Source organism: Mastigoproctus giganteus, chromosome 14 (genome assembly GCF_048544385.1).
Source record: "Mastigoproctus giganteus isolate SK-2022 chromosome 14, ASM4854438v1, whole genome shotgun sequence".
Taxonomy (NCBI): domain Eukaryota; kingdom Metazoa; phylum Arthropoda; class Arachnida; order Uropygi; family Thelyphonidae; genus Mastigoproctus; species Mastigoproctus giganteus.
This window is the reverse complement of record NC_143588.1, coordinates 47,965,915-47,982,068: the sequence shown is the minus strand read 5'-3', so window position 1 is coordinate 47,982,068 and position 16,154 is coordinate 47,965,915. Positions and strand designations below refer to the sequence as shown.

At 36.5% G+C, this 16,154-nt stretch overlaps 1 protein-coding gene and 1 non-coding gene across 2 annotated transcripts in view; both read left to right on the top strand.

Annotated features, from left to right (window-relative positions):
- LOC150075113 (uncharacterized) overlaps positions 1 to 13,770 on the top strand; it is a 33,431-nt gene extending 19,661 nt beyond the window's left edge. The window contains exons 2-3 of the mRNA XM_090388930.1: positions 5,273 to 5,797; positions 9,835 to 13,770. Of these exons, the coding sequence (XP_090245056.1) occupies positions 5,273 to 5,797; positions 9,835 to 13,308 (3,999 nt within the window). The 3' untranslated portion in view covers positions 13,309 to 13,770. The remainder of the gene's footprint in view (positions 1 to 5,272; positions 5,798 to 9,834) is intronic.
- Positions 1,319 to 1,400, top strand: TRNAS-CGA (transfer RNA serine (anticodon CGA)). The gene has a single exon. It is a non-coding gene; the product is annotated as a tRNA-Ser (tRNA).
- Positions 13,771 to 16,154: the final 2,384 nt, after the last annotated feature.

Genomic DNA, 16,154 nt, shown 5'->3' with positions numbered 1-16,154 from the left:
AAGAAAAGGAAAATCAGTTTCCGGTAGAAAAAACTACGCAGTCCTTTCCCAGGACTGACTCTTTCTCTCTTTCTTTTTATCGATATTCCAAAATTTGATTATACCAATTTTTCAGAAAACAAAAATAATGATCTTCTTTCTTATATATTAACATTATATTTCTATTAGGGGAAAAATAGAAAGAAAATAGATTTGGAAATAAGTTTCTAAAAGTAAAATAATTTTTATTTTTAATCGCCTTACGAATGAAACAAATTTATTCCTTAAAAAACTACTTAAAGTAGCTCCTTTTTTTTTTTTTTAGAAGATTTTTACTTTCGCAGATAGACTGTTGTAAGTTGTGTTTTGCTGTGTTCATTCTCCAGCCGGGGTACACACCAATTACAGATGACCGGCTCATTGATCAAGCGGGGCGGCAAAGATGGTGTGTAATGTCAGAACCGGATGCCAAGTCTAAACGAACACTCCCCGTCCGGCAAACCTGTTTCAGCTCCTTAGATCCGTCTTCGTAAATTGGGGGAGAAGCGGGTAAAAAGAATTTAAAAAAAATAATAATAATAAATAAAAGTAACCAATGAAACATTTGAAGCACTATGAAAAAGTAAGACAAAAATTTGAAAGTCATGTCGCTGTATGAATGAACGAAAGAGTTAAAAGCGTAATTTTAAAGTTGTGTGAAAATATTCAGTTAATTTAATTTAAAATTTATAAAGCCAATAAATAATAATAATTAATTAAGTTTTAAATTACTACTTCGTAAATAATAATTATTATTATTGGCCATATTGTGCAAAGAAGCCTAAGGCTTTTGCTGCACCAGCCAAAAAATAAAAATAAAAAAATTCGTAGAAAGAGAGAGAGAGAGAGAATCAAAAGTAGGAGGGAATCACCAAGAAGGAGAATGATGATATCCAGCTCAGGACCCTTGTGTGCCAAGCCCATACTCACCACATGTGAGTCCCTGATTTCTTATATCACCCCAGGGGCTCACATCTGGTGAGTATGGGCTTAGCGCACCCAGTGTCCTGAGCTGGATATCATCATTCTTCTCTTTCAGGGTAACTCGGGAATTTTGCACAATATGAACCTTGCACAATATGGCTAATAATAATAATATTAAAATCTATATTGTATTTTATTACCTATATTAATGCTTTATGTATATATATATTTGTTAATTCGATTATTAATTTTTTGTAAGCTTGCGGATGCGCATAAATGCCAAGAACTCAATGCTTTTAATCGAATTATTTAATTCTCATACTCCTACCATGTTTTTAATTAGACTGTATTTGTAAACAAGAAGAATCAAGCACGTGCAGTTGTGGCCGAGTGGTTATGGCGACGGACTCGAAATCCGTTGGGGTTTCCCCGCGCAGGTTCGAATCCTGTCAACTGCGAGTTTTTTTTTTTTTTTAGTTCCCCCTCGAACTTCACAGCATGCATTTTTGTTCAATATATTCAATCGCAAAGTATAAAAATAAGAATAATAATTATCCTCCAACAAAAAGTAAATTAAAAAACAAAAAAAAGACCTTAACGTTTCGTGTTAATGTACTCCTGCTTTACATCAGAAGTACTATTAATACGAAGGCGTGACTCGAAATGGAACAGAGCCCACCGGAAATGTTCCGGTTCGTCATGCATCAGTAATGACATTTGCATACTTGATTATTAAAAATAAGATATTTTACTAACGAACGTTCTGTTCCATAAAAGTCTTCCATTTCGACCCCTGCTATACAAAGAGTTCATTCACAACTCTAGGGGGAAGTTAACCAAATAAAATGGGTATTTACGAAGGTTGCTATGGCTGCTTCAGCAGTGGATCTTTGCGACCTATTTGATTTACAATATCCGGAAGTGTGCAGAAATTCCACAGAGGGGTCAACAGTGATATAAGTTTGCCATTCACGTGTAGGAGACCGGTTTTTATAAGGCGCAACTCTCAACCTTCCTAATCGGACCACGTGCTCACGACGAAGGCCGATTATTGAGGGAGAGTTCCAAATTTTTGAGGCCCTCGCTTATACTACGAAAGTAAAAGAAAAAAACATATGCCACTGAAGTTGGTAACGTATTTAAACAGTAATTAGGAAACAATAAAAATATTTCTTTCCATTAGAGGGCGTTGTGTAGGCCACCCAGCCAAAGAATGCTTTTACTATAAAATAGGTCAACTTCCCCAGACCACTCCTCTTATTACGATAAAGTCAATTCTCATGACTTATATGATAATAAAAACTACATCAAAATAAATAAATAAATTTCTACCTATCGACGCGAACGTATCTAAATTTATTTTAAAATAAATATAAACTGTAGACAATCGAATGTAATTGGAGTTTTATCACTAAGATTTGAATTGAATGCGCATGCCCTTGTTTCGCTGATTATCAGAAGCTTTTGTTGATAAATAGCATTTTAAAGAAAGAAACCGGAAGTAAATTTTGCATAACTTTACAACGTATTTATTCGTCCTATTGTTTTTTTCGCTATGCAACATTTAAATACATATTCAGTTTATCAGTATTTATCCACACTACTTGCCTTAGCCAGTGAAGCAACAAGAAAACAATGGCAGCCAACTACTCAGCGGTTACTATGGTAATGACCAGTTCTCTTTTATGTTTAATATGACTGTCTCCAGATGTCGCCTGAGTAAACTGGCTTGATAAATGCGATTGTAGCGCATTAAACGGTTGTTTCAGCAACTTATTAAAAATTAAATATAAATATTAATTCATAGAAGACATAAAATGTAATACCTACGAAATAATGCACGCTTAATTTAGTTGTTTAAATAATATAAAATACAAAACTTTGCTTGTTTTCATTGTCTTTTTAATAACGAAACTTTTTATAATGTACATATTAGCTGCATGAACACTAACAGCAAACATTGCCACGTGGAAAATTGTGAATATATACCTTAACCTCGGAACATCACTTACAAAAGTACTCGTCATGGGTCAGCTGCGTATTCGTTCCTGTTCTTTAATGCATTTTTCGTGCCTCTATTTACAGAAGAAGAAGTTGCCAATGGAACGTTACGCTACGCTTGCGAGTAAATAATTTCCAGTCGTAGATAAACGCTGAGGTTGAACGTAACGCTGGAGGATTACCCGCTTATAGAACGCTGACCAAGCAGTTTATTGAGAGAGGGAAGAGTCAAAAATACAGTACCTTAAATTATGATCAAACTTTTAAATGGTCTGTCACTAGGTGTCTTTGCATACCCGAGGATTTCAAAGCTTCTGATTAATAGAAAAAAATTAGATAATTTTCGAATTATTTATCAAACGAAGAATTATCGATTGCCTATGCACGTGTTCTGTTTATTAATTTTACCTGAATTAAAATCGATTTGTTTATTCTTCAAAAATTGAACGATCAGTCATAATTGACCTCTATACGAATGACGTGGACTCTTAACTCCTGTGAATGACACGCGAATTTACAGTACGTAATTGCAAATAAAAAATAAAATAGTTCTCCAATTACCCAATAACTTAAATGCATTAAGTTGTCACATGTAAGGGTCAATCGTCCAATGCCCTCGGACGACCGACCATCGAACTTTCTATGGTCGAATAAACTCAATTACTTCCAGCTCATGAAATGACTCCACCTGGCTGACCAAGTAATTTACTCAAAATTGGTTCCTCACAGACTTTGCTGTAATGTTTATGGAAAGTGTCAACAGTATGCGCGCGCACATTGCCTTATGCAAGCTAATTAGGACAGTACCAAATCAGGAAGTAGGTATAATTTATGAAGAATTCAGTTTTCGACCATCTTGATGAACAGTGTGTCGGCGCATGCTCAGTTTTATTAAATTTCAGTGTACGCTTTATATATACATTTTTTTATAATTTGTCCCGTGGGTATCCAGGATTCAATGGTGGAAATTGCAAAGGATAAATTTATTCTCCCCCCCCCATCCTCTCTTACTAAAGCTCTTCCACTCCTACTTACTCTCCTACGAAATAAAATTGCTTTCGAAATACTGCTGCTGTGAACGGAGTCTCTCAGCTACTTCCTCTTCATGGATCGAAGTCTGCCAAGGTGGAGTCTGCTTTGCCTTATGCGTTAGTGACTAACATTAGAGCTGGTCATGGTAAACCGAATACGGAACCGAGTATCAAAATACTTGGTGTACGAGGGTGTGGTAACCTAATAGACGCACGACGGAATTGCGTGGTCTACAGGGCTGGTTTACTTAAGGTAGGCTGTTATCGGGTTTACCATATACTTGCACGATTGTGGATGCTTTGGTACAATTAAATTGGGGCAGTATGAAAGATCCTGCTATCATCATACCCACGCATGTATTCAAAGTTCGGATTATTAGCATAACTCTAACGTGACCTTGACCTATAAGAGAATTCCTACTGCGAATAAGGCTCGTCCGTCGTATAATTTTACAATAAAATGCTGCGTGGTTTTCCTCCTTAAAATAAAATTGTAAATAACTCAGTTCACTTGATGCTCATACGCTGACGTCACTTTTATTTGTGGGATCAGTCCGTAGGAAGCTGGATCATGACCCAGCCACTCGTGTAATTTATTAGAATACAATTCACGTTTCTTAATTTTTTAAGGGTGAAACGGCAAAGATTAATGTTTTCTTTAATTACCAACCAGCATCCTTGATAACAACAAATTCCAGGCAGCCATAATTATCGTTTTCTCTTGCTGAAGGAATGTGTTGGTTCCAATTTCGATTATCCGAAAAAGTTAATTATAAAAATACCCTCCATCCCAATTGTTTCACATAACAGGGACTCTACTGTATATTTATCGCAGTATAATTCCCGAATATCAGGAATAGCATCGATGATCTCTCCAACACTATATTGGATTCCTGTCTCTGGCCGAAGTTGATGCTTTTTTTCCTCCCAAATACTCGGGTTTTTAATCCAAACCACCATAAATCTGAACTTACTCAGAGTATGTTCCGGGGCAACTAAGGCCATTAGGCATCAGTATATCATATTCAAACCGACTGTTTATGAAACGACCATAAAGTACCGTTACAAGTATTTTATAATAAGTTTATATGGAGGATTGTCTAACGTGGATTGCTACTTCTGCTGCTGTATCTACTTTAGGAACGTTGACGCGTTTATAACAACATTCTGTAATATTTTGGTATGGCAGTGTATTATAACACTAAATGAGATAAATTTTTGGAACTGTGTTGAATTAAAGCTACTTTTTATACTGTAGTATTTAACTGTTTCTTTTTTCTATTTAATTTCTGTTGCAGATGGAGTCAACAAAGAGGGCATTGCTGGCAGTGCTCTGTCTGTTTTCTCTTCTCAAATCGGGACACAGCCAGAAGGAAATCGCCTGCGAAAAGGTTTTTAATATGAAGTTGCCCTGTATGTGTTCTCTAGATGCTAACAACGGGACAGTGGTGAATTGTGACTACGTATCTTTCGCAAAAGATTTCCCTGTCTTACCTCATCGTTATCGGATCCATTCTTTTATCCAGAGACACGCGGGAGTACAGAATCTCGAGGCGCAGCTGTTCACCGCTAGCGATATACCTCTCCGAACTGTTGACTTCAGTCATAATCTCCTTCGAAGACTAACGGAAAAAGTTTTTGAAGGCATCGAAGACACTGTGGAAGGTATCTATCTGGCCAATAATCGCCTTGGGGATCAACTCCATCCTGTGTTCTTCTCTACTGAGTTTCAACGGCTGACGAAACTACGCATTCTTGATTTATCATCAAATGAACTTCGCATTTTAGAGAGCGGGACTTTTAAAGACCTTGTCAGCCTACAGGTACAGTTGTATACATTTTTATTTATTTTAATAGTTAAGGCAAGCCTTCCTTTAATACGATTTCAAGAGTAGAGTATAATGGTGGATTATTATTTTGGGAAATTAATAATGTGTTTTTTTTTTTAAAGAAGAGCCTTCAGAAATTCTACCGTCGACAGTTGGAGAATTTCTGAAGTCCTCTTCATTTGAAGTTGTAGTTAGCCGATCTGAGGTAGAGGATATAGGAATTTCTCCCTTCAGCTATTTCGGGGTTTTCATCCCACACAACATGAAAATCTTCCCGCGAACACACACTTCTACAGTCATAATACACTTAGAGTGATGAGCACACGCTTGAGAAACTTTAATACTAATATACATTACGCACCCCATTATATACTGATTATTCTTATTATATGCACTGAGTGGCCACTTTATTAAGTGCACTGCCTAATAGTGAATAGGTCCCCCATCCCTTAACCACTCAGAATAGCCTGGATTCGGCGTGGAATGGACTCAACGAGGTCTCAGAAGCACGCCCAGCGATGTAGGGCCATGTTCACTTTATCGCTTCCCATAGTTGTCACAAATTAGATGGTAGTGGATCTCTACTCTGAAGAGCTCCTTCCACCTCAGCTGCTACAAGTGCTCAGCTGGACTGAGATCTGGTGACCGGGAAGCCAGCGTAGTGCGCTGAATTCACTCTACTCTCATGTTCCTGGAATCAGGTCTGTACAATTTTGGCCTTGTGATATGGCACATTATCCTGCTGTAAGAATCCAATCGCAGAAGGATACACTATAAGAAATAATTTCTAGAAAATCTGTGGATGATATTATTATTTTAACCATTTGAGCGGGGAGGCCCTGTTCGACAGAAACAGTTAACATGCTTGTGGCCGGCCCTGTCCATGGCTGACTTCAAGTAGTGTTGGCGGCTCTTGTTCATCGTTGTCCTTGTCTTTCTCATGATCTCCTACAGCTCGGTGTTAGTCCATTCTACGATCCTGAAGGAGTATATTAGCACTGGGACTGCATAGGAGCTGATGGATTTAACTGTGTTGCTTCTGTTCAGGTTTGCTTTAAGTATGCTTTTGAGACTCTGATAGTATTTTTCGGTCAGGCAGGCCTTGATATCCTTGTGCTCTAGCTGCTGAGCCTGCAGTTATTGTTGTTAAATCAACTTTATTAGCCATATTGGTTCGCCCCTGAACAGCCTGCAGGCTAGAGGAGTGTACATTATCAGGAACAACAGATCTAATTACAAAAGCCATTGTATGGTTACATAATAACATGTATAATCGTTATAGTGTTTTTTGTACAGACAATCATTAATACAATAATATATGAATCTAATTAACAAATGTGTAGTGCCAGGAGCAATGCTGGAGTTATTACTCAGGTGCAGTTTAGAATTTAACAGTCCAGATACATCTATATACAATTTTTCGAGGAGGAGACAGTCCAAACTATTTTATCCTTTTGGAGTTAGGGGAGCAAAAGAGCAGAGTTCGAAACCTGAGTTCGAATCTCGTCGATGACTGAGCTTATCAGATCCTATAGGTTGGCTTGACGGTACGTTTTTTCAAGTATTTGTTTTCTGTATATCTGAGTTTATTTCAAGGTTGTTAGATAGAGAATTGTATGGTATTACCTGAGATCATATACTTTAGACCTGAGAAGTTTCTGAGTGTCATTCTGAGAGGAAGGTGGATTGTTCAGTTACTTTGGTTTTACTTCCTGAAATAATTCCGTCAACAGAGGGATAATCAATTCGTCCAGACGGCAGTTTCGCAAGGATGGACATATTCTTGGTGAGAACAGTGTACCTCTAGGACGTCATATTTGAGTTTGTTGTAAAATGGATCCAGAAATGGTGGGTGGATTATTTGCTCTGCGTTCAGCCATTAGGATTCAGTATTCCATGGCTATGAATTTGTGGTAGCAAATCGGTGCTGGGGACCACATTTCAGAGGATACAGTAGTATGGGTTATATATTAACTCCCTGGAACATCCTACCGTCTCAGGAAGAAGTGTAGACTCTGATTGATATAACAAAAAATGAAGCTCATATTGCTCTATTTGATTATGTCATAAATAAATATCTGAAATCAAGTAATTTAAGTTTCTCAAAATCCATAAAAAGGCGAAAATATTCGCACGCACTCTTTGCATTTCATATCTCTGCTCAAACCACTAGATGTTAACCGCTTTTACCATCCAACTAATCAGCGTAAAAGAAGAACAGAGGTTAGCTATTGCTGACTTTTGAAACATCCTTTCTGTCACTGTTATCTCGCCCATAAATTCGAGATTAAATAAATGGGTGAAACCGGTCTTTAAGAATATTCTACATTTCCTGCATTGCTAATTCGCGAAAGGTTTCACCTACTTAGCTTATTTATTGGCAGGATACGAGGTTATCCTACCACCTACTTCCCTGAAATCAAGAAAACACGATTTTGATATCTTGCTTCACGCGTTATTTTTAATTGCAATCTCGCAGATTAATATGGACGACAGACCTTATTTTGTACAATGCAAGAAGTTTTTAGACTTTTTTTTTTAAATACTACAATACCAATTCAAGTTTTAAACGTTAGATACTGAATGGCTAAAATAAAAACGAGCCTGTTGGTACTTTATTAACCACTTAGTTGTATTTAAATGGAATGTAACTGGAATATGAAGAAAACAAAAGGCCACAAATGCTGTGGTTATGAAATTTATTGATTTCAGTTTCCGTTTCACCATAGAAGGCTCTTTGGCGGTGGCACAGTTGATATAATCGTCGTCCTCCCCACACTGGGTGGAAAAGACCTGAGTTCGAATCTCGTCGATGACGTGAGGAATTTTTGTGGGCTTTTTTCTCAACATGTCTGAGTTAGTGGATTCAATGCGAGGGTAGCATGGTTTTTCTCCCTGAGTTTTTCGCCTATTTCAATCAGGAAACAGCGGGGCATCCACGCGTGTCGGGTATTGCACCGTCTAAGCTGTTCCATTATTGCTGTCTGCATATTACAGGAAGGAGCTCCTACAGTAGGCTGTGGAACCAGAAATGAACTTTAACTGAGTGGAAAAGGATCTAGTGGTCACTAATCTTGCTCACTACTGCATCATGCTAATAGAAGAGTCAGGATATGGCAACAAAAATGCGAAACCATTGAGTCATCATGTATTATCATGTTAATGAGGATTAGTGAAATCCTTCGAAACACGATTGGCTGCCATGTTCAGTAAAAAGGAGCCCTACTCAATATTATTGTTGAATAGGGTTCCTTTCTATTTAAAGTGGGCATTGAGTGTGTCAGAAAATTTTGCCCCCCAATGTATGTGGGTGTGCATTCGCTACGTGCTCATCTAAATAATTTCATAACCATAAACGGTATATTATGATAAAATAACAAATGTCAACAGGAAAACAGGGACTGCCAATCAGGTTTATAAACTCTTACTTGTCGAGAGATGCATCAAGATTAAGGATTTATAAGACCTTGGAAAGACCAGTATGTTACCTACTGCAGTGAATGATGAATGCAAAAAAAACAAGATGAAAGAAGCATAACCGCCTTAGAAATAAGATTTATGAGAAGAACAACTGGATGCAGTCGCTTAGATTGAAAGAGAATCGAGATGTAATGACAGCCCACAGCATCAGAACGTAATTGATTACATCCAGAACAACCGAAAAACAAGAAAGCAGCAGGAATCCCAAAGATCTGAACGTTTTATATTAGAGTTTTTCAAGTTAGACTGCAATTTTCAGTGTGTGTTATTAACTATTGATTTATAGCATTCAAGCAGCATCTCTTCTTAGGAGTTAATATTGCTTTTTTGGTATAAATTTTTAAGTTTAATTAAAAAAAAAAAACTTTGCAGAAAGTTTTTTTTCCCTTAAACCCTAGAATTTATGTTCAAAATGCTGGACATTTATAAATCAAATAATCTTCATTATTCACTTACATTTAATTTTTTTTAATTCTCTGTTTTTTGGTCTAATTCTAAATCAACCTGCAGTTTACCTCTTTTTCTGATACCCCTGTTTTTGTGTTTTCTAGCAACTTCATTTGCAAAACAACGAGATCGAACAAGTTCCGACAACCGCTCTTCAAGATCTAACTTCTCTACGCCATCTCTACCTGCAACATAACTACATCGTAGAAATATCCCAAGAAGCATTTCCCTTAATGGCTAATCTTCAGACTCTAAACCTTTCTAGAAACGACATAGGAGTTATATACAATCAGGCATTTATTAACTTATCAGGATTGAAAGAACTGTTGCTGTGTTCCAATAGGATCAGGTCCCTTACTCCAGATGCCCTGGAAGGTTTATCAAACTTAGTAACGTTAGATATTTCTAACAACTTTCTGGAGACCATCCCTACGGTATCACTACAGAAGGTTTCTAAGCTTAAAAAGCTGGTTTTGCACTCTAATAAAATCAAAGCGCTAGATGGAAGCTTCTTATCGTCATTGAACTCACTCGAATACATTGACTTAAGAAGAAACAGAGTATTCGGAATCGCTCCAAATACATTTACGGGATTGACAAATCTCAGAGTATTGTTATTGGACGTCAACAGTGTTCGAAAAGTAACCCATAAAATGTTTGCTGGACTGGACAATTTATCTCGACTGTCCCTTAGCGATAATCGTATTCTTACCTTTCCTTCTGAGGCTTTCATAGCCTTCAAGAATTTAAGACAAGTGAGCGTAGATTACAACAGGATTGCTGCTATTTCTAGCGATATTCTTTCTCCAGTGAGTGACCTCCAAGAGTTATCTCTAGCTTTTAATCTAATTAGCGAAATTCCTGATGGAACCTTTCAAAATTTTGTGAATTTGCAATTGTTAAATTTACATGGCAACAAGATCGACCAATTTACTACAAGTACAACTAGAGGTCTGGAAAATGCATTGCTCTACCTTGATCTGGGATACAATGAACTTGCGCAGTTACCCAAATTAAATTTTTCTAAGTTATTGATCTTATCTCTTTCCAGAAACCAGTTGTCTACTTTATTTCAAGACGTATTCCAAGATATGAAGCAACTCATCCACTTAAATATCAGTTATAACAAACTAAGCGATCTTCATCCTTTGTTATTCCAGAATTTGAAGAATTTACAAACTCTGGACCTCAGTAACAACTTCATATCAGATCTTACAGCAGGAACTTTTAATAGTTTTTCTTTGAGCGATATTATTCTAAGTGGAAATCAAATCAAAGAAATTAAGGAGGGTGCCTTCCATCATCTCCCCAGACTCAATCGGCTTGATCTTAGTAACAACCAACTGGTGTCTTTAGACGCCAAAGCATTTGGAGCATTGCCAAACTTGCAGGAATTAAATCTAAGTAACAACCAGCTAACAATGATCAAAGGAGATACATTCAGCGAAACCACTCAAATACAGCATTTGGATCTTAGTCACAATAAGATTACTTATTTATATCCTAACTCTTTTGTCAATCACTCCAAGCTGAAGACACTTAAACTCAATTACAATGGATTAACACTGTTTCCTAACGAAATATTGAATTCCATTCATTCTCTACAGCACATTGGATTGAAAGGAAATAAACTACAATCAGTTGGCGACTTTTACTTCTCCAACATGCCCAATTTGAGAATGGTAGACTTGCAAGACAATGAAATTACCAAAGTGGGTGAAAAGGCCTTTCAGAACTCCACTCAGCTTCAATGGATTAACCTGAAAAACAATGAAATTTCTCATCTGGAGGAGAAAACCTTTTTGGGCATAAGTAGACTTAATCTCGACCTAAGCTTCAACAATCTGACGATTCTACCAAGCGAACTCTTCAGCCGAATGAGTGGACTTAAACTTGAAAGTATAAATTTAGCTTCCAACAACTTTCGGGATTTTCCAAATAGTTCTTTAAAGCGCCAGTATTCATTTCTAGTGAAGGCGAATCTCTCTCTAAATAGAATTACCAGCCTCCCTTCTAATGCAGATGTACTAGTTAATATTAAGGAATTAGACTTGTCTTTCAATCCACTTTCAAATGATGCCCATCATGTGTTATTTGGCGAACCAAAAAGCGTTCGTGTGCTTCATGTGGCCCACACTGGAATGAGGGCACTACCAATTGTAGAAAGTCCATTTTTGAAATTGCTCAATCTTTCTGGCAACGAAATAAATTCTCTTAACGGTGTTGTATTTCAAAGGTCCAACATGCTGAAAGTTCTGGACTTATCTAAAAATGAAATTCCCAATCTAAGCATCAATCTAGCTGCGGTGTGGTCCAAGATTCCCAAACTAGAGAAGCTAGATTTATCCAATAATCCACTAAAATATATCGCAAAGGGAGATTTTAGCCATCTTTCTAATCTACAAGAGCTGAATATTGCCCAACTGAATTATCTCACCAATTTTGATTGTGATTCTCTTCATAACCTCCCAAAACTCCGAACTATACACATGTACGGTTATCAGTCTCTCCAAAATTTTGATAGTAAGCAGTGTGTTCAGCTGTTGTCAGGGCTGGAAAATCTAAGCATGGAAATTAAGGAAATGTCTCTACAGGATCAACTCCAAAAAGCATATTCTTCTCGTCTGAATGAACTCTTCGTGTACGGACACGAGCTGAAATCGCTGTCATCTATTGCATTCGCTGGAATGCATAGTCCTACAATATGTATTACACTTACCAATACGGAAATTAATACCTTTTCCGACAAAATATTTCTTCCTCTTCCACTTTCTTCTAAAATCACATTGAACGTCAGGGGAAACAGAATAAGACGTCTCAGCCCGGAACTGCTGTCAATAATGGACAATAAACAAATCAACGTACAACTAGAGGGTCTCCAAGATAATCCAATCACTTGCGATTGCAATACCGAATATCTTTGGAGATGGATCCAAGATGCCAAAAGAAAGGCTCAAAACAGTATAACTCATCTCACGTGCACCGAACCATTAACTCTTCGGGGACGTCCCATTCAAAGCTTACAACTAGAAGAAATGATCTGCGGAGATACCACAACAACAACTACAACGTTATTACCAACAACTACGCGAAGAGCAACCACCCCAAGAAGAGCACCGGATATTATTTATGAAGTACAGCCAACAACAACCAGACGAACCCCACATGGACCCACAAGTGGAGCACGAAGTTCCTTAACAAAAGTGGATACAATGATTATTGGCATAGTCGCTGGAGTTGTGGCATTCGTCTGCATTCTCATCATTATTATTTGCATTATCCGACTGCGTCGAACGAGACCTCACTACACGGCTGGCCCATTAGCTGGCCCTCTGGCACTGCGTGCCCAAGGTAAATGTACCTGTTTAAAGCCACCCCCGAGTACCTGTACCTGTTATCCAATGTATCCATTAGCTCTTCCATATTCGACTCTTGGGACTCCGGCACCAATTCACCATCACAAAATGCTGCCTCCACCACCCCCCGGAGGACTAATGGGCACAATGGGAAGACCGGGACATCCAAAAAATCCCCCTTATTATGTCACTTACCCAGACAGTGACAATGATAACAGATGACCAGGACGAATGTACCAAAGCAGCTACCCAACTGTGAACAGCCAATACACAAGAAACAACAGAGAACGCTAGATCGAGGAAACAGTTCCTAAGCGTCCCTGATGTGAAGATCTGGCCATTATTATTGCTCATCCATTTTAACGCAAGTTAAAGACTCACGCTTCCAGAATCGCTCAATAATAATGTAAGGATGGGCCAAGAGTACAATCGAACTCATAAAGGTTAGAAGAACTCAATTTTTTTTATTATTTAATTAACAATTTTTGAGAATTGCGAAATAGCAAACGAGTTGGTCATATACTTGCTACTGCTCGCTTTTTAAAACCCAATTGGTTTGTCTGTTGAAGACGTGTACAGAACCCCATGGACAATTATATTCCTCAGTCATATCAGTTTGACACTGGCTACATTTCAAATATCATCTGCCCAAGTGGACAGTATAACTCATAGGTTGTAGCTACAGCGTGAACTACGCATGCCTCACAAATGTGTATATGTGACGTAATTGTACAGTAACTATTTTATGTATATTAGTATACCTAGTATTTGTTCCTTTAATATATGTTGCATTTTGTTTTTGTTTTGTTTTACCGTTTTTAATGACTTTTTGAATATCGATTTTAAATCTGGACTTATTAAAGATGTTTCAACTTTGGCGAATGATAAAATAATATTTATGGGATTTTTCTTTTTAATTATAAATCTACATAATTCAAATGAGTTTAATTTTGATTTTTTTGAACAGTTTTTGATTTTGTTTATATCACTCAGGGAAACAATAAACAAAATTATCCTTTATGCTATCGTCAGAGCTGTGTTACGTTTTGGGGGATCCCCAATGAAATTGTAAAAGAAATATAATTTCCTTGGGGACGATTCTCACCTCTAAGCTCTACTCTGGCTATCGTTTATTATTGGTTTTAATAGTAAAAACTCATACCTTCATCTCTAAATAAACATCCAAATTTGCATGTTTGGAATTACAAAATTCATCAGAATGAAGCTAAAATATAATCCAAAATTAAATTTGCTGTGACAAGGAACTCCAACCAATCCTTGCCTCCTACTGCCATTTTGTTTCTAGGTTTAGCCTAATTTTCCTTAGGTCTCTCTATAATCAGTTATCCTCTACAAATAATAGCAATAAATCTGATAGTTTGTTAAAGTTAGCAATTTGTTTGACAGTTTATGTGATTGTAAATATATTTTTGCATGTAATTAAATGTAAAATAGAAAACTAGGCCATAATTTAAATACTCCACAGCGTATATGACTGTGGAACATGAACTGCTTTTGTACTTTAAATATATATTTATTGTTTGCGAAGTTTGAGTAATTTTATTATTTTTTATGTTCGAATACTGTAATAATGTGATTTTTTGTAACATTCCACGTATTTTCCAGCATATTCTGTAAACAATTTTGTAAAATAATCAGTTCAAAATGATTCAAACTGTAAAGTGTGTGTGTAAAATAAAGTGTTGTCCATTGGAGACAAATAGTCCAATTGAAAAGCTATTTTCAGCGATCTTATAGAACTAGTTAATATTAGAAATATCAGTCTATCCATTAGAATAATCCAAAATGATACATTTTAAAGATTATTTCTCGATAATCTTTGTTGAAAGCAAAACTGACAAACCTAAATTAATTACAACACTGCTTGTGGTTACAATTTTGAAACGCCACCTTAAAAATGAGCATCTGAATAAATTTGGTAAATATTAAAAACTATTAAAGTCATACTTGCATTTCAATCTCCTCAAATAATTTTAAAAACATAAAAGTGATAAAAACAGTGATTTTTTTATATTTTTTATTAAGGCTTAATGATTCCCCTGAAGACGTAACCCAGCCCTCATCCTTGCATATATATATATACTTTATGCATAATAATTAAAGGCGTGTTTTCATTGAATGAGACTCTAAACGCAATGAAAGTCTATTGGACAGAACGCTCCTATGTTTTTTTTTTTAATGAAATTTTTGTATCATAATGATAATTTACAATGCACTACCAGCTGGTTACAGTTGCACAGAAAGCCACAAATAAATTGTATGTGGCTGAGAATGTTAAAAAGTGGTTCTCTCGCTTTTCAGGTTTAATAGGGAAGGGGGGAAAAAGAAAAAGAAAAACATGTTAAACTTAGTTCACGTAGCCAGAAATACTTCCGGGGAGAAAACCAGTTCGAATGCAGGGATGGTCTGATACGAGTGTCAACTGTTTATCAAATACACTGTTTTGAATTTTAAATAATCAGAAATGAGCTTTTGAAACAGCTATTCACTGGGAGAGTTTTATTACGTTTATAATAATAATAATAATAATTATTATTATTATTATTCTGCGTGTTCTGAATTTCTCACACTTTGTACAAATCGTGTCACATTCAACTTAGTTGTGCGACTCTGAGAATTTTATATGGGAAATGCTTAGATAGGAATCAAATCAAATCATGTGTAGGACATGATTTCAAATCATGTGTAGGACAAATCATGTGTAGGACATGATTTCAGTCAAATCATGTGTAAGACAAATCGTGTGTAGGACATGATTTGATTTGATTTGATTTGGGGCAGTCGAAACAAACCAATTTCTTTTACAATGGAACCTGAAGCACAGCACAATTTCACAATCTCCATGCCACCAACTAATTCCCATTTATTCACGCTAGCTGACATTGCAAAACATTAATTTCCAGAAAAGAATTAAAATTACCCGTATGAAATGTTTCTTTGTTTAAAAATTGACTCTTTTGTCAAAATTTTGCAATTTAAAGCAATAAATTATACTAAAGCGTGATAAAATATGAAACTACAGTAATATAAATAGAACTGAAAGAAGA